This window comes from Python bivittatus, unplaced genomic scaffold (genome assembly GCF_059951505.1).
Source record: "Python bivittatus isolate LINGU-HERP-01145 unplaced genomic scaffold, Pbiv_v1 ctg000040_np1212, whole genome shotgun sequence".
In the NCBI taxonomy this organism is placed as follows: Eukaryota; Metazoa; Chordata; class Lepidosauria; order Squamata; family Pythonidae; genus Python; species Python bivittatus.
This window is the reverse complement of record NW_028277032.1, coordinates 2,376,628-2,402,848: the sequence shown is the minus strand read 5'-3', so window position 1 is coordinate 2,402,848 and position 26,221 is coordinate 2,376,628. Positions and strand designations below refer to the sequence as shown.

General features: G+C 42.4%; 1 protein-coding gene across 4 annotated transcripts in view; it reads left to right on the top strand.

The window, feature by feature from the left end:
• Positions 1-14,806, top strand: part of SPOCD1 (SPOC domain containing 1) — a 34,944-nt gene extending 20,138 nt beyond the window's left edge. For 3 of the 4 annotated variants that reach the window (XM_088153503.1, XM_088153514.1, XM_088153505.1), the window contains 3 exons: positions 2,318-2,407; positions 8,864-9,050; positions 11,547-14,806. In XM_088153503.1, the coding sequence (XP_088009629.1) occupies positions 2,318-2,407; positions 8,864-9,050; positions 11,547-12,475 (1,206 nt within the window). In that variant the 3' untranslated portion in view covers positions 12,476-14,806. Of the gene's footprint in view, positions 1-2,317; positions 2,408-4,147; positions 4,221-8,863; positions 9,051-11,546 lie in introns of those variants that run through there. The other variant, XR_015798373.1, reaches the window with a different exon arrangement.
• Positions 14,807-26,221: the final 11,415 nt, after the last annotated feature.

Sequence of the window (26,221 nt, the reverse complement as noted above, 5' to 3'; positions counted from 1 at the left end):
GCTCTACCCTGGGAGGTGCGACCCATCAGTGTTCTTTTTTAACACAAAAGCCAAAATTGAGGTTCCAAGAATTTAGATCCTGCTATAACCATATTGTACTATACCAAGGATTATTTGGATATGCTAGTGAGTAACACTGAGTAACAGAGAAACTCTGGGTAGTTAAAATGTAAGAAATAAGTAATGTAATTCAGAAAACTGATAAGGTATAGTAGACCTTACTTGCTTAAGGAGAATCAGCATGGTTTCTACAAAAGGAAGTCCTTTCTCGCTGTCTTTTTCGAGTTCTTTGCAAGTGTTAATAAGGGATGAGCTAATCCGAGATAGTTTATTTGGACTTTTAAAATGGTTTTTTGGCAAAGTTTTTTTTTTTTTTAGCAAAATGAGTAAGTATAGAGTAAAAATGTTTTTTTTAATGAATGCTGGCTGGGCAATTCTGGGAGTTGAAGTCTACACAGCTTAAAGTTACTGAGGTTGAGAAACATTGGGTTAAAGAGTAGAAATTAGAGAACATAATGCAGTGAGATGGGCAGTGACAAATTTGAAAAATAAATAAGTAAGTAAGACAGAACTTTCAGTGAAGAGAGATAGTGGCATCCCAAAACGAACTTTATGGAACCATTGCTTTTTAATTTGTTCATCAACGATCAGGAGCATGGAGTGAGCAGAGAAGAAGCCAACTGCTCTACATAATTTGGCATCATAACCAAGAGGGATCCTTTTGAAGCATTCCAAAAGGATTTTTCCAACCTTGGGGTGGGAGTGGGTGGGGTGATCAGTAAAATGGCAAATGCAGTTCAGGGTAAAGCAATATTAGCTGATGATCACTGAAGCAAAACATTCTAACTAGCTTTTGTAGCTCTGAGTTGGTCATTAGTGACTAGAAAAAGGATCTTAAAGTGAGGTAGACATTAACATAACGGCCATCTGCTCTACAAAAGGCAAAGTCCAGGAGGGATCACAAGGAAGGACAATGAAGCAACAGTAGAAAGAAGAATATTAAATTTTTCCTGAGTATTATACTCAGATAAAAATTGCTATAAGGTGCTTTACCATTGGTATGTTATTCCAGTTCTGATCACTAAAACGGATAATTCATTTTCTAAAATTGCTGGAAATGTAATGTAATGTAATGGTGGCAGTGTTGTAAAGCTCAGCAGTTCTGGAAAATTATTCATACCAGAATGAAACAAATCCTAAAAATGGAATTCCCATTTCAATCTCCTATTTTTTATTTTTATTAAATAAAATTTAATAAAATTTAAAATTTTATGTTTTTATCAAAAGTTTACTAAAGCATGTATACTGAGTTAACTTTGTACAAGCTAGCTGCTGCAAGGATATTATATGCTTTTTACTGGAAAAGTTGTTTGATCTGCTCAATGGAAGAATGGTTAACCAACTTGTGGAAGTATGCTTTGATATTTAGGATAACTTCCTATTTTAAAAGTAAACCTGATACAGAATTTAATTTAAACTGGAAACCATTTCTAGACAACATTCAAAATTTGGGTTTCTTTATGTGTAGAATCTATATTTCATTTCTATAGAACTTTAAAATCAGAACAGACTTTTAGCAATATGGACAGAATTTATTGTAACTTATAATCTCACTCGGTGATTTATGCTATTTTAACCCTATTTATTGATATTCATGCTTTGCTTAGGGCTTAACAGCAATTTCAGTCTTTTAAAATGATATAATATATTCAGTTATTCACAAATAATGATGTGTTGGAAAAGTATAGCTTCTATGGCATTTGTAAATTTTTTGTTATTTATTTATATTTTATTCATTTATTTCTTTTTTCCTGTTTCTTTTTTTGGTTTATGTATCTACTTTAAAATATTTGATAAAATAAAATGCAAAAGTCAAAATAAGGAAAGAGAATGAAAATGAAATAACCTGTAATAAGCTTTTTAAATATACATCTCTGGTGCACCCATGCTTAGCATATTGAATACTATTCTGGTCACTGAGCTCCACGAATGGTATTGTGGAGCTGAGAAAGATGGAGAAGGAGCAATCAGAATGGTTATGATCAAGGAACTGGACCACAGTTATTCTTACGGACTTCTGTAAGCTGCAGGGTAGGAACGTCCTGCTTCCACCAGAAGCTTATTAGAAAGCCTCAAACATATCTATGGTTTTTTTTGCTATGGGGACTGCCCTACTGGTTTTCTTATCTTGAAATACCTCCATCAGGAATGCTGATGAAAAGTGTATATAATGCTTCCATCTGGATCAGCTTTACAGCCAGATATGGAGTTTTCTTTATTGCAACACTGAAGGTCTGCCTCTTCTATTTTCTTGTAGGCTTTACCAGCAATCCTTCAGTCAAAGGGATGTATTCTCCCCGAGGATGTCTGGACTTATGTAGACAGCATATGGCCAGAAAACAGAAAGGTATCTTAATTCTCCCCAGATTCTTACTTTGTTCAGGGATCGTTACTCACATCCTAACAAACTAACTTCCAAGCTTCCAGAATCCTTTTAGGAGGCTCCAACTGGCATCCAGCACAGGTTTGTCTGAGTCTGATTCCTTCTCTGTTCTTTCTTCCAGATTCTGCTTTTGTAGTAGCTACTGATACTGTTCCTTGAATGAGTCATGAGGTTGTTTTTATTGTGAACTCTTCTGGTCCTGACTGGAAAGGGTTATTAGTTATTTCTCTGTTCCTTGAGAAGGCAGGACCACTCAAGGAGCTTGCCCTGACTCCTTAGAGGAGACTCCTTCAGTCATAAAATTTGACAACAGCCACAGAATAAAACAGGAGCCACCAAGGTAAGTCAGATCTCTGAGTGAAGAAAACAGGACAGGAGATAGAGAGGACAACTGTTCTTTACTTGAAGACCCACACACATGTACAGAAAGCAGAGACTGTTAGAAGAGTTGTTCACAGCAAGGTTAATGTTCATCCACAATCACTGGAAGAGTGGAGTTGAAGGAAAGGGCTGTATCACAGCAGTACCCCTTGGGTAGGCCAGGCTCTCATACACTTCCTTGTTTGTCCAAATGCACCTCAGAAAATGCCAATTTATCAATCCTGTAATGTTTAATACATGTGGCAGGGTTGGCTCAGATGAACAGCCAGCAAATCTCCAGCAATGAAATGCCGCCTTGTTTCACGAGAGACATGGTTGCTTCTAACAGCGATCCCTGCATTACGAGGCTGTATTGAGAGAGGTGCGCAAAATTAATACGCACTCTAACATATTCACCAACTATAGTTCCCAACCCCTTTGATCTTGATGCTCTCTTGTAAGACACAGTAGGCTATCAGAACAACAGAAATGTAGCAATGTATTTCAGATAGCTTCTAACAGATTGTTGGACATCTCATTTACACCACTGGCACTCCTGTTCTCTCAGATGAGGGGGTTTTGGAAAGAGATGAGGCGAAACTATCATCTGTGGAATAAGGAATTGGTCTTGGAAATGAAAGGCGGCTTCAGATGGAGGATCCGTCTATTAATGTGGGAAGCACAGAAGCTGTCCTTACCCTGACAGATTGGGGTTCTGCCCCACTTGCCTGGCTGAAGTAAATGTTACCTCTAATGCAGTTTTCCACTTCCACAAGTTTTCCAGAAAATAGGGGTAGCCAACCCTTGAAGAAACAAGTTCAAACTGCAGAATGGACATCTGTGAACCGCCAGCAAAGGAGATTTTCATTCCTGAAGAAAACGCTTGACTTGAGGAAGCAGGAGGGAGGTGCCTCTTCGGATCTCATCCATCAATACCAAACCCAGGCCATCTCCTGCTTGCCAACATCTGTCCTGAGACACAGAGGGAGGCCAGAAAACACACATCAGTTGCTCAGACTGATTCCGATTCTCCCTCTCTCTTCCTGACTAACTCCAATAACAAGAGGGGAACTAAAGAAAAGGGTCTGATGAGAACCTAAATTCTTTTTCTTCTTTAGCCAGTCCTAAAGTGGCTTAGAACAGACAGGAACAAAAAAATAACCTGCTTGCCAAGAGTGAAGGGGTCTTCTCTCAGGGGACAGAACAAACTCTTTAGTTGGCCCTACTTCTCAAGAAATAGAAGAATCCTTTCCTGTCAGCTCCATCTTCTGATGACCAAGAGGAGAGAGTTGCTGTTGAAGTGTAGTCAAAATGTCAAGCAAGTTTTTCTTTTAATACTTCTAGTGATTTCCTGGATGAAGAGTTGTAGCTTTGCTTTGAAACACCTTTGAGCTGAACTCAATGACATCTTATTGAAGTATGTGGCTGTATTTGTGATTGTGTATGTATCTTTAGAATTCTCTGTTAGAATAACCTGCAGTATTCTGCAACTCTACATGCCCAATGAAAGACCTTGTAGTTTGGTTGAAAGGTGACGGGAACACGCTTGCTCAATAGATTCATAGAGTTGGGAAGGACCACAAAGATCCTCCTCCTCTGCAATGTGCAGGAAAACCAATTAAACCATCCATCAGAGTCGGCTGTCCAGCCTCTTTTTCAAACCATCTAGAGATGCAAAACTCGTAACCTCTGTGGGAAGATTTTTCCACTGTCATACAGATCTTACCATCAGGAAGATTTTCTTTACATTTAATCAAAATCCAGGTAGCTGCATTTTGTTATCTATTACTTATGGTCTTCATCTAATAAGTGGTAGTACATTTGTAAATATTTCATTAAATAACCAACACATTAGTCATGAATAACCTTTCCTGTATCTGCATCTTTGTTTTATCCTAGGAATAGAATGAGGGAGTGAGCAGGGGTTTTCATGAAGAAAGCAAACCCAGAGAAAGCTTGAAATAGAATCAGAGGGTTTGAAGGGACCTTGGAGGTTGTAATGGAATGTGGGAAAGACCTTGGGAGACAGGGGGAAGAGATACTGCCTAGGGAACAATCAGATAAGAGAGGGCATAGCCGTAGCTGCATAATGGGTGGAGAAAGAAGCTCAGAAGGGACCCTCCCTAGCTCCCCAGGCTGTAAAGGAGACAGTGGGAGATTTGAACTTTGTACTTTCAGACTTGCAAGAGTCTGTTAATGCAGCCTTACAGTAGAGTAGAATTAGCTCATCTGGTCGTGTTTCCTGTCTGGTCCACCTGGGAAGGCGGACAGAGGTCTCCTAGTCCAATTCCCTGCCCATAGCAGGAATCCCCAGAATGTCCCAGAGAAATGGCTGTCCAACCTTGTTTGAAAACCTCTAGTCATGGAGCACCCATGGCTCCAGGAAGCAGGGCATTCATCTGCATAATAGTTCTCACAGGAAATTCCTCCTTATTTCATATTTGGAACTCTCTCTGAAAAGCTTCACCTGTTGATTCTTGACCTCCCTCACGTACTACAGAGAATAAATCCACACCCTCTTCCCCATGACAGCCCTTTAAGCATGGAGGATTGCTATTATGTATTGATGGAGCTTCCTGTTTGATGAGTCTGTGCCATCAAGTCAGTGTCAACTCTTAGTGGCCACAAAAGTCGATTTTCTCCAGGATGATCTGTCTCCAAATCTAGTGCTTCAGGTCTTGCAGTGGTGCACCCGTTGCTGCTGTAACTGAGTCCTTCCACTTGGCTGCTGGTTGTCTTCTTTTGCACTTCCTTTTCACCCTTCCCAGCATTATGGATTTCTCATCTTTGTAAGAGATGTCTAGAATATGACAGTTTCAGCCTCTGCATTTGTCCCTCAGATGAGAACGCTGGATCAAGTTATTCTCTGATCTATTTACTTGTTTTCTTAGCTATCTCAGCAGTCTTCTGCAACACCAGATTTCGAAAGTGTCAATCCTCTTGCTTGCTTGCTTCTTCAGAGTTGGAAAACCATGGGTTGCACAATATATCTTTGCAGGTATAGAGAGATCACAGCATCAGATTTTTTCCAAGGCCTTCATGGCCGCTCTACCAAGGGCTAGTCTGCGGCGTATTTCTTGACTGCTGTTCCATTACTGTGGATAGTCGATCCTAGAAAGCAGAAGCTATCCATCACTTCAATGTCTTCACTGTCAGTTTTAAGGCTGGTTGTTGTACCTGCTGTCATCAGCTTGATCTTCTTTACATTTAATGTTAGTCCCATTTTTTCACTGTTCTCCCTGACTTTCACTACTGGAGCTTGAAGTTCATTTGCATTTTCAGCTGTCGGAGTGGTGTTATCAGCATTGTGCAGTTATTGATATTTCTTCCTTCAATTTTAAAACTATCCTCATATTTTCATTCTCAGAATGTATTTAGCATATTGATTGACTAAATAAGGGGAGGGTATACAGCCTTGTCTCACTCCTTTGGCAACCTGGAGCTGGTTGGTTTTACCATGTTCCATCTGGCCTGTGGCTTCCTGCCCTGTGCATAGATTATGCAGGAGGACAGTGAGACGTTCTGTCATTTTCATATTCTAAGGACGTTCCACATCTTGCTGTGGTTGACACAATCAAAGGTCTTTCTATAATCAATGAAGCATATATTGATTTCTTTTTGGTACATTTTGGCTGTCTCTTTTTCCTTTTTAAAATGAAGGTCAGTTAAGCAGTTCAGCCTTTTTCCTCTTGTTGTTATTGTTAGATGTATATCTCACCTTTACTTTGTACAACTCAAAGTGGCCCCCACCTCCTATTTTCCCCAAAACAATAACCCAGTGAGATAGATTTAGCTGAGAGAGGGGGTTGGCCCAAAGTCACCCAGAGGGCTTTCATGCCTCAGGGAGGACTAGAATCATAGAATCACAGAATCCTAGGGTTGGAAGGGACCTCGGAGGTCTTCTAGTCCAACCCCCTGCCCTAGAACTCACAGGATCTCAATTTCTAGTCCATCACCATCTTGCCATCTTCTCCAACCAGCAGACACATTGTTTCCTTGACTTTTCTTTTCTTCTGCACATACTCAAAGAGGCCTTTTTGTTATTTTTTGGTATTCATTGCAAGCCTCAATTCATTCTGAGCCTTAGCTTTCCTGACCCCATCTTTACAGGTTTGATTTCATTAAATGCCCTTTGTTCCATTTTTTAAAAATGTGTCCTTTGTGTTTCTCAGTTTATCAGACAGCATTTTTTGGAACCATGCTGGTCTCATCAGCTGCCTCCCATTTTTCTTTCTTTTTGGCACTGTTTGCATTTGGGCTTCAATTAACTTGTTTTTCAGAATTTCCCAAGCCTCCTGAAGACTTTTTCCCTTCGGGATTTCCATGCATGGAATCCTTCCTATTTAGCTTATTGAAGTCAGCTGTCTCCCTTGAAATCTAGAACGCTCCCTGCCTGCAGTGTGGTGAATTCTACAGTCACACGCTCAAAGTTCCTGCAGTTTCCACTTCTTCAACCATTTTTTCCCTGTTAGTAGGTACAGTGTTAAGTTTGTATAGCTGATCCCCTAGTTCTCTCCTCCACCTTTTGAACAAGGAAGTTGTCTTCAAGGCATGTCAAGAACCTGTTGGATCTCCTGCTTGCCACAGAGTTTGATTCCCAGTTGATATCAGGGTAGTTGAAATAATCCATTACTACATTGGTGTGTTTCTTGGACACTGCAGCCATCTTATTTGTGAAGATTTCATCTATATTTTCTTCTTGGTTGGGTGGCCTGTCATACACACCCACAACTATGTCGTTATCATTTCTTTTTCCTTTAATATTTAATATTCACCCAAACGCTTTTGGTAGGCTTTTCATCCTTCGTGCCATGAACTTCCATACTCCTTTTCAATAATGCGATCCCCCTCCCCTTTTGTTGCATCTGTTTCTTTTGAACAAATTGTATCATTTCAGTGCTATAGTCCAGTCTTGAGTTCCATCTCACCAGGTTTCAGCAATACCAGCAATGTCATATTTATTACCCCACCGCCACCAATCCCAGGACTTCAGCTTCTCCCTATTTGTTCCCTGTACTCTGTGCATCAGTGGACAGGCATCTGAGCCCTTTAGTAACTCTAAGAACGGCTGTATCTTGTAGTGTATTCCTGAGCACCCCTTTCTTCTTACCGCTTCCTTCCTTGCTGAAAGTTTACTGCCTTCGGGCTTATGCTTTGAGTGTGGTCCTGGATATTGGTCTTCCTCTTCCTCCAAATTTAGTTTAAAGCCCACCAGGTGACCTGAGCAAGACGTCTTCCAAACAGGTTCTTCACAGTCTTTTGTAGGGGGCAGCCCCTCTCTCCCCAGAAGCCCTTCCTGGTGATCAAAATAAGGAAGGTTAGTGAAGGAATAGAAAAGCTTGAATGGCCCCATCAACTGGGAACTGGAGGCCCCTTTCTTCTCAGGGATGTGATAAATCAGCTACCATTGGAATGAAACCCCTCGCGCTTCTGTATGCTCCCATTTCATCTCAGATGTCTCTTCCTGTCTTCTAGCCCAACCCAATCCACCAGACACTGTAGGAGCAGCTGCAGGAAATCTGGAGAGTGACTCAACCTGAATCCCTGTCTTCTGGCTTGGAAATAATACAGCTAGAAGCAGCCTGGCATACCTCCATGGGCAGGAGGAGAGAGGGCCTGGACTCAGTGAGCCATTGCTTCCTTTACTCCACCCTGTAATTTGATTCAATAAAAATTCATCCCAATCTCAGGTAGTTTGAGGGCATAATGGTGTGCCCCCTCTGTCCCATTAGAGGGCAGATAGGAATTGTGTTTTCTCTAAGACAGTTTAAGGAGGTAAGAAAACAAGCTGTTTATATTTAGGGAATCCTGTCTGATCTGACAAGTGTGGGTTAGGCTTAGTTTGCCAACATAACTCCTTAACACAAGGTAACTCCCCAAACATGCACACACACACAGACACACACACAAACAAAAAAACAAACTCCTGCAGTGGGTGGGTGGCAAAGGAAGCCCCTGCTTTCATTCTTGCAAGAAAAAACATAAATTATATAGATAAATTTTTATACTGAAAAAGAATTTCCCATTAGCTAATGGCCTTTTTCTTGCCGTTCTCTTTAGGGAATGGGGGTGATACGATTCCACCCCAGCTTGCCCAAAGATGTTGGCCCTTACCACACACTGTACACCTACCTGAACAACAGACAGAGATATGGCATTGTGGAAAGCAGCCAGGTGGAAATATTCCTGGTGCCATTACCAGCCAACCAACTGGTGCCTTCCCAACTCCACCCAGTAGGTGGACCAGGTAGGAAGCTGAACAGCTAAATCCATGACAAATATTCTTTGTAAGTTAAGCTTCCTGCCAAGGCAAATTGATGTGTCTTTTGTTTTTTAACTTGACTACCGTAATCTAATGCACCTCCTCTGCTATGGGTTCTCTTTCAAGTGAACTTCTCTTTGTTTCAACAGTTTTGTAGGGCTACCGTATCTGGGCTGCAGACATTGGGATGGCCGCTCGGTAGCAGCAGAGTGTTCCATATCTTTTTGCTGCCATCTAGTGGCACCTGGACTTTTGCAGCTGAGATATGAGAGGCCAAGTGAAATCAGAGAAGGGAGAAAAAAAGTCTGAAGAAGAAAGGGCATGGCAGAAATTTGCTAGGGTTATTGGTAACCATGGCATGGAAGGAGTAAGCAAAAGAAAATGTCATTTCTCCCAGAGTTCACAAAGTTCTCTGATGACATGTCAAGAGAACATACAAGGCAGGTGGAGAGTGGAGGTGGAAGAAGAGGTGACCTCAGATCCCCAGTCAACAAAATCAACATGGCAGTTGGCCATGGTGGCTGGCAGTTCTGAGCATTGCAGTCTGAACTCATCCGGAAGAAAAAGAAACAGGATTGAGGAAAGCTAACTTGAGAAAGGTTGAGGGAACACAAGAGACTGGATGGTATAGAAATGAAGTTTTCTGTGGGAAGATTCATTAATGGTGAATCTTGACATGGTGTCAAGGTCTTTTGCAGCTAGCAAAATTGTCAGGGAACTCTATGGGATTTCACTCTGTTAAAGCAGCTCCAGATTAAGAATACAAGGTAATATTTAAATGAAGGATACCTAGCAAAGGATCCTAGGAGACAATATTGAAGGAGGTCCAGAAGTGTTAGCTCTGGTATGTGCACAAAGCAGGATATCATCTATGTCAAGGATGCCCGACCTGCAGGTCATGAAGACTCCTCCAAAAGTTGCCAATAATTTGTTATGCTTAATGTGACAGAAGGAGGAAACCACTGAATGCATGTGGAGAAATCACATAAATTCACATTCACATTTCGCAGGATGTTCAAAGGCCCAGTGTGTCTTTGGCTGGAAAAGGTGATGCATCTTTGCGTCATGTAGATGGGTTCAATTTTGATTTTGCTGGGCTGGATGCCTACCAGACCTCTTGAGGGGCTCAATTTCCTATACTTTTGAACACTTCAGGGGAAAACGTGGGAGTTTGGAACTTTATTGAATCTCCAATGTGTGGGGCAGAGATTTAATCAAACTCCCCATCTTTTAATTTAACCTTGAGCAGAGACTATTCTGCACTCTTATAGAATCTTCGACGATTGGACTTTGTAGGACATGTGCTTTCATCAGCTCTCCCACCTCCCCCACCCACAATGCTGTCATTTTCACTGGCTTTGTTATGATGACCTTTGCGTGCCTGTTTGGAGACAACATGGCATTTGATTGTCCTGCTGCAACTGGAACAGGATATTAAAATTTCTTTTATCGACATTTGGAATTGGCCTCATCCTTTTATTTCACATTTGCAAAATGCCAGAGAATCATATGCACAGCTACCAAGAATGCTGTTTACCTAGATCTGGGGCAAGGGATGAAGAGGAACAGGCAGGGGAGTCTGTACCAGTTGGTCAAAGCAATTCCACCCCGTCCTTTTCTACCTCAGGGAAATTAGTCTCCTTCCCTATATTGACGTGTTTCCGATCTAAAAACTCTCTTGGGGAGTATAAAAATAAAACCTCACAAATAATTGTATTTCTTAAAAGCAGAAATAAGCAGGGTGGCTATTAGCAAAGGTTCTAAGATTGTAGTCCAAAACATCTGTAGGGCACTATATAAAGTTAATTAAATCTTTTGGATTTTTAAGTGCCAACAAATTTAAAGACTTGTTTTAAAGCCCCAAGGTTTACACATTACAGAAAAGTTTGCTTTTCCTTCCTCTCTCCTCCCCCCGTCCCCTGCTCAAGGTTGACTTACAAACTGTTAGGAGGTATTTATACTATCTGACAGGTTTCATACACATAGAGTAGTAGATTTTGACTCTTCAGACACTTACTATATGTCCACATTCAGGAACTTGCTTATGGCAAGAGCTTGGGGACATGACACAGCGAGATGAGTTGTTTTATTGCACTCAGGAAGGAAACTATATACGCATTGATTTGCCTACTGCAGTCCACAGAAATCAATATATATATATATATATATATATATATATATATATATGCATGTACATATGCCAGTGCTCCAGATGCAATTTCTAAGCTTTTACTTCCTGAAGAAAGACAACAGAAAATTGGCTGTTCTCTTCACACCCTTATGACTGGGAGGGACATGCTTAGTGTTGACATCATGATGCTCCCTGGCTTGAGAACCATAGGTCCCTGCCCCACTAACTTCATTCTTTACAATATTGGCAACCAGGGAAGAGAAAGCACTTATTTTAAAAACAGTTGAGACTCTTGTGATGTTGTCGCTGGGCATGTCCTTTTAATTCCATGACTTTGTTTCTTTCAACAGGGCTGGATCGATGCCACCCATCTTTGTTATTAGGGCTGATTTTGCCCAGAAGAACTTGTCTAGACACTTTGAAGACAAGTCATGATCTTCTACCAAAAGCCAAGAGGAAGAGAGTCACTTCTAAGGACGGCACAGAAACTGTCCCTTCACATTTACAGGTAGATGTTGATCAGGAACAGACACCACAGCATCTGTCCAAAGAAGGACTTTACTCTGGGGAAGGTCTGACAAACCTTCCGAAGCAAGAGGGGCTCACAGTTGATACTCTTCTTGGCCTCATAGAACAGTTCAAAAGAGATATAATTTATAGAGTGCCTTCCTCTTCCTGCTACCAAGATGCAAGAGATGAAGTCAATCAACCTTCTTTGGGTGATACTTTCCATTCAGCAACAGGTTCTGCTTCAACTGGAGAACAATTGGACAATTTGACTCTGGAAATTTTGGGAGCACAGCCATGTAAGAGTGGGGAAGAGGTACAGTTTTGCATTGATCCTTATCCATCAGATTTCTGTAGCATGCTTGGACTTCTTTCACCTTCTGAGGTTTTATGTCCAGATCAACATGGAACTCATGCACACGGAGCCCAAGGGATAAACACTTTTGAAGACCTACTTTTACCGAATGTCCTTTGTGCTGAAGCTGTGGCACCTTTTGAAGAGTGTCAGGTTCAACTTTCACCCCAGATTCCTTGCACCAACACTATTGGAGAACATAACTCATCTGTGCAGGAAACGTTATCTCTCATCCAGCATGTGACACAGCTGCAGTCCAACACTCAAAATCAGGAACCTCAACCATTTAATCTTCTTACACAGGAAATAGCCTCTGCGTTGTCTCAGATTCCAGCAGGAATAGAGTTGTTTCCAGTTCAGCAAGATGATGCTACATATGACCAACTTGAGATTCTCTCGTCTACTTTCAAGGGATAGCTACGGCCCTTTCTAGAGTTGTGGTCTTAACAGAGAGTTCTTGCAAGAAACAAAATGTGCTCAAATAATGTAATCATTGGGGAAAATAGTTCAGCATTATCTGAGAAGACTTCACACCATTTTCAAGAGCTGCGTATTATGTAATACATCTGACCTTAGACTGAATGAGCTGGGGAGAGGAATCTCCTGTCAGAATTAATCCTGAGCAGTTTACAAAGGTCCAGTAAAACCAAAGAGAAATGACGGATAAGCATGGAGGTTGCTCATGTGCCAGTTGCCCTCCCTCAAAACATATGGTACCCTAAAATGGCCTGGAGTTTAGGAGGTGGATCACTTTATACTTGCTATTTTTTTTTTTAATGTTTGTTACTCCTATGATATTCATCTTTTGATCTGGACTTGGGATGTGCTTGGGGTGAACTGCACATCAGGAGCACAGATACTGGTTTTGCAGGCTCTCGAGAGGTGATTTCAGTGAAAGACCCCCAAGAAAGGCAAGGCAAGGACAATTTTGCTAGGATGCTCCAGCTGGCTCCAAATCTGGAGAAGGGGTCCAGCTACCCTCACCCCTTGATACAGTGAGGCAGATGTTGACTGCCTAGCCCAGTGATTGCCAGCTCACTAGTGGTGAGGGGCTTGGAAGGGGGTCTTAGGGTGAAGGCAGACGTGATGGTGGCAGTTTGAAGCAGCAAAATAGGGACAGTTCAGGTTTGAGAGCAAAAGAGGTGGGAATAGGGGTGGAATAAGCTGCAGGTGAAGGAGGTTTTATTACTGTCTTGCCTGCTTCCATATTTATTCCTTATAGTTCTCAGAGACTTGGGTAGATTTAGGTTTAAATTGTGGGGTTTATCGGGTGGGGAGGTTCATTTAGATACTGGAAATTGCCTGGATCCTAGTATGCCCATCTCATACCGTGGTTGCAACAACCCTTCGCTCATTGGCTCACCAGCAGCCATTGTCAGCTCAAGACTTAAAATGAGCATCCTCCATGGTGGTAACGGAAATGGGCATTTGGTAACATCCTGAGCAGAGAAAGAGTCCGATTGTTTCACTGCTGTGGTGTTATATGCTGATGACTTGAATAAGCATGTGGGCAAGAGGCAGATTCCCTCAGGAAAATGAGAATTCCATTGGGGTTGGAGTTGTTGTCTGAACAGAAGACACAACTCTGCCTAACATTTATTTTCATGCTAAGAAAGCATTCCAAAGAGTTCAATGCAAATAAAGGTTTTATTTTGTAAGATTGTGGGGTCGGAGTTTTTTTTAAAAGCTTTCTTTGTCTGTGCTGAGGTAAGGAAAAAGTTGGAATAGCTGTTTTCCTGAATAGAATTGCAGAGGTGGAAGAGGGCTTTGAGATAATTTAGTCTTACTTTAAGATGTATGGACTTCAGCTCCCAGAATTCCCCAGCCAGCATGCTGGGAGTTGAAGTCCACACATCTTAAAGTTGCCAAGGTTGAGAAACACTGGTCTAGTCCAACCCGCATCTCAGCATAGGATGCAGTAAACCAGGGTTTCTCAACCTAATGCTAACTGGAAAATTCTGGGAACTGAAGTCCACACATCTTAAAGTTGCCAAGGTTGAGAAACACTGCACTAGACTATCTTTGACAGATGATGTCCAGCCTTTGTTTGAAGACTTCTAATTGGTTGCTAGTATTGTTAAGGAAATGCCAAATAATTGCTTTGGGAAGAGTTGAGGTTTCTCACATTCAATCTCCTGTTTAGAAGCGCTAGGTCTCCCCCACCTCCTGCCCCTCCTGTCAGTCAACCTATACATAGCTCTGTGAGTGACAGGCTGGACGTAGAACGAAGATCTAGTGATACAGCATATTGGCAAGTTGCCCCAGTGGCTTTCGACAACTAATCTTGGCCAAGGGTAGGGAAGGTATAAGATAGATTTCCAATAGTGGTTTGATTTTCTGGTGCTGAAGATGGGCAGCAGTCATGCAAGCCACCCATTGCTTTCCTCCTTTTCACCCAGGACCAAGCTATAGACCGGCTTCTGCAGGCCTCCCTCTTTTTCTCGTCACCTTACTTGTCTAAGAATCTTTCTTCTAGCTCCTTTCTCTTTCTGCAAAACAGACCTTTTTTCAGAATTCTTTTCATGGTCTTTTCTGTTTCCATCATGGGAAAAGATCTACTACAGGACATCCTTAACAGGAAGGAAAGCAGAGAAGGTGAGCAGATACAATACTGCGCAGGCACTTTGGGGGACTCCACCAGAAAGTGTCTTCAACCATCTGCTGCTGCTATGAGATTCTATCAGCAAAACAAGTTCCTTTCCACCAACTGTTGCTCCTGGCCCTGTCAGGTGTCCTCACCAACAGAAACGGAAGCTGTGGAGGTGGTGGGAAAGGGAGGGAGAGTCTCTAGAGAATCTTTCTCTTCCAGTTGTTTTCTGTGCCCAAATGAGGCACCTTTTGGGCAGATGTTAAGGCAGCATCTTCTTACTCTGACCACCAGATGGTGTAGTTTAATAGAGAATGCCAGCCAGCATGTTTCTTTTGGTGGACAGTGTCACCGGCTATCTCGGCCTCTCCTCAACAAAATGCTCTAGGAGTGTTTTTCCAACTCAGGTGTCTCACAAGAATTCTTTGAGGATCAATTTATTTTCAGATGTGTGAAGTAATCATGGTATTGACAGTACTGAATTACTTCAAATGTGAATTACAGGAATTTAAATTCAGTTTTTTGTCCTGACCCCATCTATGTTCTGGAGAACTATCTCTGGTGCACACTCAAAGGCTATCCTGAAAAATACAGTAAATGTACATCTCTCCTAGAGCATGACAGTGTAGAAGGCTTGTAAGATTTGTGTACCAACAGATAGGCCAGAAGTAAATTTGCCAGATCTGGATGCAAAGACCAAGATTACTATTAGATGATAGCACTGAGGTACAGAAAACTCTCTGTTGCCATCTGGATTTTCAGGCCAGATTTGGTAGCCCTACAAGAGGATCTGTGCTTTGGACTTAACTCTTCCAAAAGTCTTTGAACTAAAGATTTTTGATAGATATTACACCTATATTCTTGCAAAAAAACCCAAGCTACTTTCTTAGACCTTCCTCTCTGACCAAGACACACTAAGACACAAGCCGAATTATATTTGCTGTGAGGAATATTTTAAGCATCTGATGGATAAAAGTTCTTGAGTCTGAGTTGGACTCTGGCTGGCAGAGGTCCATCTGAGCTGGCTGAGGAATGGTCTTAGTCTGTTGTATCTGGGAAGAGTATGAGCTGTGAATCTCAAGGAATTGGACAAGACTCCCAGAGTTTTTAGTGCCACGAACTGTATGTTACATCCTTGCCCCTCCTGGTTGGTCAAGGCCACCCGGGAATGACTTGCATCTGTATTCAGGTGTGGTAAATTCATCCTTGAGTGACAGGTGGTCCATCTGCCTTGAAGGAGGTGGTGCTATGACCCTCCTCAAGAAGCCATCTCTTAACCCAAGAATCTTGGATAATTTTTGGCTGGTCTCCAACTGCCCTTTTTGGAGGAACATGATGGAGAAGGTGGTGGGGCTGCAATTCCACAGGTCCTAGAGGAACTGGATTATCTGGTTCTTTTCAGTAGGTTTTCAGCCCTAGGTATAGTACTGAAACAGCATTCATCACGCTTGCAGATGACCTCTGGCAGGACTAGGATAAGGGTCCTATAACTGTATTGGTCCTAGAGTCAACTGGGTGATTGATCTCTCAGCAACCTTTGATACTATTGATGATAGACCATCTCCAAGCTGGGGGGGGGCGCTATTTTACAAGGATTCTCTTCCTTTTCTGGAGTCAATTCCAGTTGGTATTGGTAAGAGGGGAGAGATTAAGGCTGAAGCCGTTCACACTCTCCCCACTTGTATTTAACATCTACATGAAGCCATTGGGTGAGATCATCTGATGGCATGCACCAGATTCCATCAACATGCAGATGACACCCAGCTGTATATGCTGACCTTAGACCCAACAGGCAATGCTGTTGAAGCCCTATTCTGAGGTTATCAGGGTCTGGTAAGGAGAAGCAGGCTCAGTCTCGACCCTGGCAAGACTGAGTGGCTGTGGATTCAAGGATTTTCTCTTTCCAGGGATTGTCTGATTTTAGTTCTCAGTGGAGGTTGTACTTTTCCAGGCAGAACTTGTGAACAATTTGGGGGTGCTTCTGGAGACTCAGCTCTTGCTCAGAGAAATGGCAGCTGTGGCCAGAAAGGCCTTTGCACAGATTCATCTGGTGCACCAGTTATGCTCTTTCCTGGATTGGGAGGCTTTTTCCACAGTCACTCTTACCTTAGTTACCTGTGGTTTAGGTTACTCCAATGTGCTGTACAAGGGGCTGCCCTTGAAGACCACTTGGAAGCTACAGATGGTCCAGAACGCAGTGGCACAAGTGGTTAAAGACACACTTCATTTTACACATGTGGCACTTCTATGTCATGACCTGTGCTGGTTATTGGTTGTCTTCTGGGTGCAATTCAAGGTCCTGGTTGTCTTCTATGAAGCCCTTCATGGCTTAGAGTAGATCCCCAAGTATCTATCTTTCTCTGATTGTTTCTGCCCATCCAAGTAAGATCTGGCAGGGCTGGCATGCTCCAGGTCCAATGGTTGAAGCAATGCCATCTTATGTGCTCTTGGTGACAGGCTGTGGCTGCCCCTGCCCTCTGGATTAGTATTTCCCTGAGAGTTTGCGTGACCCCACATCTGTTGTCCTTTAGGACCTGGCTTTTTTGGGGGCAAAGTGATTTGTCCCCCCTCCTTGTGATGCCTAGTCTGTATGTTGCTTAATTTGTGTTGTGGTTTCCGTTGGCTTGGGTTGCTAATATTTTTATTCTTATGATTGGAATATTTTTCTTTTGTAGTTTTTAATTGTTTTATTATATTGTGGTACATCATCTAGCTTTGCTACAGTGATTGAGGTGGCTAAAAGTTGATTAGATAAATGGGTGGATGGATGGATGGATGGATGGATAGGTGGAGAGCAACAGTGATTTCTCTCTCTCTGGAGAGTAGAAGGAATATTCCATGAGATCAGGTCCTACAATATGTTGTCCTGGATCAGGCAAAATGTAGTTCTGTGGTCTGAAGTTAATTCCAAACAGTGTATCTCACAGCCAGTGATAAACTGGAGAATAAAAACTCAATTCTTGGTTGTGAATCCAAAAGATGAAGACAGGGTCCAGGCAGTAAAGTGGTCCATCAGGAACGCTTTCAGGCAGTGAAGTTTCAAGGCAGGAGGACGGCTGATTACCCAAGCTCATAAATGGCAAACATTTCTTTCAGCAATCAGCTGTTTGCAAACTGAGTTTTCATACCTGAAGCCACTGTTAAACAAAAGTAGCACTCACCAGTCCTGATCTGGTGGTGTGATCTATTTAGGTGTATTGAATTTGTTTTGGGTAGACCTTTATTTCCAATATACTCACCCATATAACTGAGCACTTTAGAATTTCGTATTCCAGTATTTGATCCAATGGCACAGAGTGATGGCTCTGCTGATGAGTCTAGACCTGAATCATGAGCAAAGGGTCCTCTATTAGCAAGGAATGTCCAAGTCTTACACCAGGGCCAGCTACATCTGGTTCACAGGGTTTGGCGGGGATGGCTTGATCCTCTTTGAAGAATCCCTTTCAGAGGATCCAGGGCACTCAAGTCCTTATTCTTGGCTGACCTGAGGATATAGCTTATATTGTGGACAAGGTGTTCGCCTATCCCAGCATTGCCTACCCTTGTCAATCCAGAGCTAGAAGTTCATGCACTGCAGATAAATGGTGGCTGTTAAGTATGTGTAAAGCATTTTGTCTCCAGAGATGGGATGTTTTACATAGCTAATGGCAGGATCCTCACGATTTTCACTGTTTGAATGCCGTCATGGATGGAACTGGAGTGAAAAATTTTGGCGTCGGACCTAGTACAAAGATCTAGGTTCACATGGCCCCTGCTCTTCCAGAGCAGGAGAGTGAGTTAGCTGATTGTAGCATGCTTTCATGAAACCAAAGCAGAAGGTGTCTTCAAGGAAAGTGTTCCATTCCAAAGTAATTAATCATGAGCACTTTTAAATGTAGAAGGGGTATCTGATAACTGTTGTCTCACCTATTTGTCTCCCACCAATGCCATTAACCGAGCTGCTTTGATATCATGACACCTATTTCAACTAGAAATTTCTCACTATAATGCCTTTGATTTGCTGGAAATAGCAGTTAAATAACACTGCAAAACTTTTTTTAATGACTGTGTATTTTACAGCATACGGCTTTATTTATACGGTAACAAAAAGGCAGACTTATAATCCTTTTCAAGATTGATAGTTATCCTTAATTGCAAGAGCAAGCCACTTAATGGAATTATTTTTAACATACAGCATGTGGAACAATGAAATGGGGATTACATTTTTTTAACCATAAAGAAGGAAAAAAAGAGAAGAAGAGAAAATGGCTTATTATTACAGCAATCTGTAATTTTATTTGCATTTAATGTCCTCATTCCCCCCACCTTCCGCCCCAACTGAGCAGTGCCTCCTTTCTTTCCTGACCATGTGTTTCATGCAAGATATGAGCTTTACCAGTGCTTGAAAGAGCCGATCAAAATTCCCTGAAGGAAGGGTACAATTTTAATGTTCTTATTTTGGGGTGAACTCTCAAGGAGTTTGAATCCTACAGAGCAGACCAAAAGTATGGTGAACTCCAATAACTTATCATAGCCCCTTTGGGTCCAGAGTAAACACAGATTTGCTTGGCTGTGTTGAATTACTGGCATCAGGATATGTGGTTTGGGATTTTCTTCTAAGACAGAGATGTCTTCCAGTTGTAGCTGAATTGCAAACTCCAGTGGCCACGTTGAGTGGGTCAACTAGGAGTTGCAATTTAGCAGCATCTGAGACCCATTGGTTTCACTCATGTTCTAAGAATGCCAGGAATGACCTAGCACACTTAAGCACATACTTCTACCAGAATCAGTCTGATTGCATAAGTTCCCCAAATCTCATCAATATTTTGAAGAGCACAACGAAAACATTTATGTATGGTTTGGCAGTGCCTCCTGGGTCTTTTGCTAGAGGACAATGGGATGTGTGAGGAGCTGACTCACAAGCTGCCCTTGACTGTAGAACTAAAACATTGCCAAGAACAGTTTCCTAACATGACTTATTTACAGCAATAACTATAGACAACTTTACAATCTATCTTTCATGGTTCCATTGGGTCAGATACTGTGGTATAATCAACCAGGCCAGAAAGAGCTTGAATGTCATCTAGAAAGTCTGTCTTCCTATTTCTGAATCCAGTGAAAGAGAAGACATTCTAAATCCTCTGTCAGGCAGCCGGGCAAGAGTTACACAGACTTCAGGCAGGTTTCTTTCATGCTAGTCTTAGGGGAAACACAGACTCCTGGAAACTGCAAGAGGAATTACCAACCCTCACTGATAATGAGTTCATTAAGGTAGAGTTAACAATCTGAAATGCTTCTTCCCTGGTTTTTCCCACCCGGGCTGAGTTGCCATTTATAAGTTGCCAATGAATTTGCCATCTATGTCTTGATTATTAGCTCTACTCTTTCTTCCATTCCTTTCCCAGCCTCACAATCTCTCATATCTTCATGCCATGAATGCTCTAGCATGGCTGGCTGGGGAATTCTGGGAATTGAAGTCCACACATCTTAAAGTTGCCAAGTTTGAAAAACACTGCTCTAGCTTGTGTAGTAAGTGCAATTTAATCCACAACAGCCACATATATATATAGTATACAAAGTATACTTAGTAGACAAAGACCAGGAGACAGCGGTAGTGTTAGATGTAGCAGTGCCAAGTGACAGCAATATCAGGAAGAAGGTCCATGAGAAGCTGGAGAAGTACCAGGGCCTGAAGGAGGAAATAGGATGTGGAAAGTAAAGGCCAAAGTGGTCCCAGTGGTGGTAGGAGCACTCGGGACCATGACTCCTAAGCTGGGAGAGTGGCTCCAACAGATCCCAGGAGCAACCTCAGAGCTCTCTGTGCAGAAGAGTGCAGTGCTAGGAACAGCTCAGATCCTGCGCAGAACCCTCAAACTCCCAGGCCTCTGGTAGAGGACCGGAGATTGAGGAAGACACGTACCACCCATAGGGGTGAGAGGGGAATTTTTATTCCTGGCTAGTCCAGTCAAGCAAGACCCAACAGGTAAGCTGGGTGTCAGCATCACAGTGGCTCTCAAGGTTTATATTTGGTATCTTAGAGGACTTATAGATAAGGTCTTCCCTGGTCTCCAGCCAAAGAGACACAGAATTCTGGTGCTCTTGATCATCTTGCTACCCAGCAGGCTTTCAATATGAATGACAGGAGGTGATTTTGGAGACATGGAAGGTTCAAAGCCCTCCTTACTGGAGATGGCTCAGGACCAAATCCCACACATAATCAGCATGATCCTTTAATTCATACCCCACCTCTCTCTGCATTGATGTGATCTGCCAACGATTCAGTAAAAGCAAAGCATTAGCAATATCAAATCAGAGCACAATTCCAACAGAATGGACCTGACCTTTCTGTGAAGAGCCACAGATGTGACCTTGGAGAACCTGTGTGGCAACAGTTACAAAAATATGTTTTAAGCCCAGGGAAATGAAGAAAACATTCTACTCCGAGTACCCTACTTTAGAGAAGTAAAGGGAACGGAAACCAGGGTGAGCTGCCTCTTGGTTGCAATGGGGGCTCACCCCTTCCCTGATGGTATTCAGGAAGGAGCTGAAGATGGAGCTGTTTCAGAGAGCATTCTAATCAGTTGGGTCATCTTTTATTTTGTCTTGAGTTGTTACTTTTTATTGTCACTGAGATTTGATTTTATACTTTTTATGCCTACTGTGGATGTTTTAAATTGTTATCTCTTATGTAAGCCGCCGAGAGTCAAATTGATGGTGGCAGGATATAAATGCAATACCTAAATATATGAAATCAATAAATAAAGAAATAAAATTTTAAAAAACCCAGCGGGATTAAGAACACTATCAGCAATTCAGAGGTTCATGTAGAAACCTGCCAGGCGAGACCAGCCTTTTCAAAACAGGGGCTCTCCAGCTGTAGTTGAGCCCAAATTCCCAATTGCTTTGTGACATAATAAAGATGTTGGTCTTTAAGTTGGACTGCTTAGGTGGCAGCAATTAGCCAATCTTGGCTGACCTGGAAGACCTAACTAAAGCTGATTGGACCTGGCTAGTACTTGAATGGGAGTCCATCAGAAAAGCCAGATGTGAAAAGTAGACTGGGGAAATAAAACAAAAGCAAGAACATCTGGAAGAAGGCAACGACAGAGTACTTCTCTAATGTCACCAAGAAAACCATATAGATGTGTCTCCCATATAGTCTCCAGGAATATAACATGGCTTAAAGGAAACATAAGTTGCCTCAAGCCTCTTTAATATTTTTATGGCCACAGACAGAAGACTCTTACTCCTCTGGATGCTGTTTCTACCTGGTCATCCAGGATAATGCTGAGTCTAGACAGACCATTTTTGCAGTTCTATTCAAAACAGTTTACATGCCATTAGTGTAACATCTTCAGATCAACACAAGCCCATTTTGTCCAAACCGAACTTCCTTTTGTTTACATACTTCCACTTCAGAATTCCCTTGAAACCATGGCTTACATCTTCCACTCCAACTCCTCCTAAGAGTTGGTGGAAATGAAAGAGAAGTGTGGAGTCCTTGGGGTTCTCTGAGCTTGGTTCTTTTCTTGCAAACGTTTCAATACCTGGCTAGGTAACATCTTCAGTGAAGATTGTGAAGAATCTTCAGTGAAGAAGATTGGACATTATTTATACAATGAGAAGGACATCCCACCTAACTTCTCTAGATGGCTTCTTCCAGAGGTTTACTCTGGACTTGACTTCTTCTTCCCACAATTCCCCACTGGCTGGGGAGTTGTGGGACTTGAAGTCCAACATATAATGATATATGGGAATGATCTTAGGAGACAGGGAGAGGAGACACAGCCAAGGGACCGTCAGATAAAAGGCAACTTAGCCCACGGCAGGAATGTGGGTAGGGCAAGTGGCTCAGAAGGGACTCTCCCTAGTTTCTTGAGCTGTAAAGGAGAAGGGGGCAAGGGAGAAATGTACTTTCAGACTTACAAGATTCTGTTAATGTAACCTACAATAAAGTAGAATTAGCTCACCTGGCCATGCTTCCTGTCTGGTCTACCTCACAAGGCTGGCATCAATCTTGCAAGTGTGAAAGTACATTTCTGCCCCTGTCCTCTTTACAGCCCAAGAAACTTAGGGAAGGTTTCTTCTGAGCCACTTGCCCCATTTATGTTCCTCCTGTGGGTTAAGTTGCCTTTTATCTGACCATTCCCTTGGCTACGTCTCTTCTCCCTGTCTCCCAAGGTCATTCCCACATACCATTACACATAACTTTGCCAAGGTTGAGAAACATTGCCCTAGTTCACTGCTCTACATGTAGAGGAAAACCAATGAAAGCATCCACGAGAGTTGACTGTCCAGCCTCTACTTAAAAGCTCCAGAGATGGAGGACCCACAATCTCTGTAGAGAGACTGTTTACACATCAGCAAGTTTTTCCTTATATTTAAATGAAATCTACTGTAGGCAGCTGCAACTTACACAGTACTTGTTATTTCTGGTCCACGTTTCTGTGGCCATGGAAGATAGTTCCTGTCTATCTTCCCTATGGCATCTTTTTATGTATCTGATGTTCTCTCTCTCCTCAGTCTTCTTTTCTCCTGACTGAACATCCCAAGTTCCTTCACCCTCTCCTGATAGGGCATGTTCTCAAGTCCCTACATCACACCTGCCTCTGTCCTGTCTGTCAATGATTTATTTCAAGGTAACTCCAAGTAATTCCCCCATACATAGCCATCTTTAGGAAAGCCCACTTTAAGTTCTCCTATGCCAACATTAGTTTGCTGGGAATCTGCCTGAGCCTAGACTTTGGAATTATATCCTAGGAAGGAATGGTGAGCTAATTCCAACCCAGAAAGCATTTTCATTCATTTCAGAAGGTGAGCAAAATTGCTTCTTAAATGGCCTGGATGTCCTTCTATTGGTTATTATTGTTTGGATTTAATTTATCTAAGTGATAATTATTCCATGCATCTCCTTGAATAGGAGTTTTTATCATTTATGATAAATGATCTTTTTCAAAAATGTGGTTGGGTATATATTTAAAGAAACAAAGAGAACGAGATGAAAGACAGACAGAGGGCCTTTTAACTCCGATGACTAAAAGGTAACCCCAACTGTCCAACAATATTCTAATGACAACAGTGACTTGTCATTAGAATATCTGTACTAGATCCTTTGATGGAGGGAGATAATTGGGCTTTAAAAATAATGCTGGCTTGAGTACTAGTTTTCAAGCCCAAGCTTCTATTTTAGTTTATTTTCTGTAGGCCAAGTAACTTCTGATGTCAGGCCCATGTGATGTGGGAGACCACAGTTATGCCTAGATTCAAAAAAACATGACACTGTCTAGCATTATTGTTTGCTGTGGGCCTAGGGTAGCGGATCCAGACCACCACTAGGTGGCAGCAAGAAGAACCGCATGTTATCCCCCTTTGCAGCCATCTGTTGGTCACTGGGACTTTTGCAGCCCGTACCCTGACCCTGACCCTGACCCTGACCCTGACCCTGACCCTAACCCTAACCCTAACCCATATATGACTTCCCAAATCAGAAGACAATATTTCTCATCGCATAAATATTGTCAAGGCAGGCATGGCAACTGCCTGGGGCCTGGGGACATGGCAGGTCATTAATCTTTGGGAAGACCAAACCTGGTCGTGGTTGGCTGCAGAGCTGAAGGGGAACCGAGGCATTTGCCTAGGGTAGCATGATGGGTGGGGAGAGCAACAGGTGTGGTGGGTTATGGGCAAGTGCATAGGCAGCCTCAGGGTGTAATGACTATGGTGACCACTAGATGGCAGCAACGAGGTGAAATTCACACATTTTGCTGCCCTCTTGTGGCCATCCATGGTTTAGCAGACCAGATTTAGAAGCTAGCCTGAATATTGGCATAGCCTGATGGCACCGCTCTGTCTTTGAACGAGTGTCTTGAGTTGCTGCTGCCGCCATTCCTCCCTAGTGGTTTGTGTGTGAGAGCTACAGGCACTCCAACAATTGGCTCCCTTGAATTAGCCATTAGCACTTTGGTTATTGATGCTGGGATAGGAGATTCCTTCTGAAAGGTTTGCCTGGGGGCCCAGAGAGCATTATGTATTCCCCTGCTAATTGCTGAGGAACACAAGTGTGTGTGAATGCCATTGTACTAGTCAGGTTCTGTTGGTGACCTTCCAAGTGGCATCTGGTCAGGACATTGTGGAAACAAGATGGTGGATTGGAAGAAGCCTTGGTGTGATCAAGCACAGTTTTTCTCAAGTTCTTTCTCCTCTAATTAATTGTCAATCAGTTCTGTTCCATTCTTGTCTAATATTATTTATTTATAATTAGATGTATATTCCACCTTTATTTTGTACAATTCAAAGTGGCATACGTAATGCTTCCACATCCTACTTTCTCCAGGACAACAAGCTGGTGAGTTGGGTTGAGCTCAGATAGCACAACTGGCCCAAAATCACCCAGCCAGCTGGGAGACCCTGATTTCTAGTCCTTCCTTAGCATGAAATGCTAAGGAAGGATTAGAAATCAGGGTCTCCCAGTTTCTAGCCTGATGCCTTTAACCACAACACCGAACTGACTCTTTTGTCCAATGCAGTCCTGTGTAAAGCATAATGAGTGGTGGTTGCACTGACAAGTTCCCTCCACCCTGTTTTATCTGTCCACATTTTAAACATGTGCACCTAACCATCCTTGTTACAATCAATCTAAAGCAGCTAAAGTAAGGAACAATTTTTTTTTTAAATCACAGCAGTTGTAGTTCAAAGAAAGAACAAAAGAAAGATCACAAAGGAGGGGGAAAAAAAAAAACCCAGCAGAGCAGCAGAAAAATAAACAACCACAGCAATTATCAACACAACCAAAAACCAACAGCTTCTGTTAGTACCCAAAACTTTCTGAAAAAGCCAAATTACCTCTAATGCACAAAAGCCACTCTCTGCTTTTGCCAGACACCTTTTGAAAAAGATACTTGGTGGTGAGACTACCCACAGGAGCAGTCGTTGTGGGAAAGACTACACAGGGGTGGGGGTGATGGGGGGGGAAGGAGCTTTTCGCTCCTTGGCCTTCCCTGTAAACAACATTCAACTTGATAAAAAAGAATTTGCTTTCAATATCCTTTCAAAGGAGGAGAGAATTTAGGAGAAATTCTCCTGGGTGAAATGCAGAGTTCTTGCATTTATTGAGTGATGAGGTGGCCATGATGTGTGAATGTCCCTCGGGTCCCCTGCAGACTTCTCATGCTTCCATTCAACCTTCACCACTAAGAGATGTTCTTCTGCTTGGAATTAGTGAAAATAACAGTGCCTCGAATATTGGCGTCTGTTCCTAACCATGACGACCAAGCATGGGTTGTGACATCACTTGGGCTGATTGTATGGGTGGCCTGGCTCAGGTTACAAATTTGCTTAATCTCTTGGCCACTCATGTTTTCCAGACAGAACCCAGAACTACCTGGATGCTCAATAAATTGACTTTAGGACACATATTCTCAACATATGCAGAATGCCTTCAAAGCCATTAATTTTGTCTGGAGATAACTCTCTTTTTCTTGGCACATCCCTGGAGAGTCAAATGTTTTTTGGAAGGAGATTCACTAGGAGTCCTGTCTAAGTACACCCACCTTCCTTTTTGATAAATGAAGTTTTCCAGGTTTTAATATTATTTCACA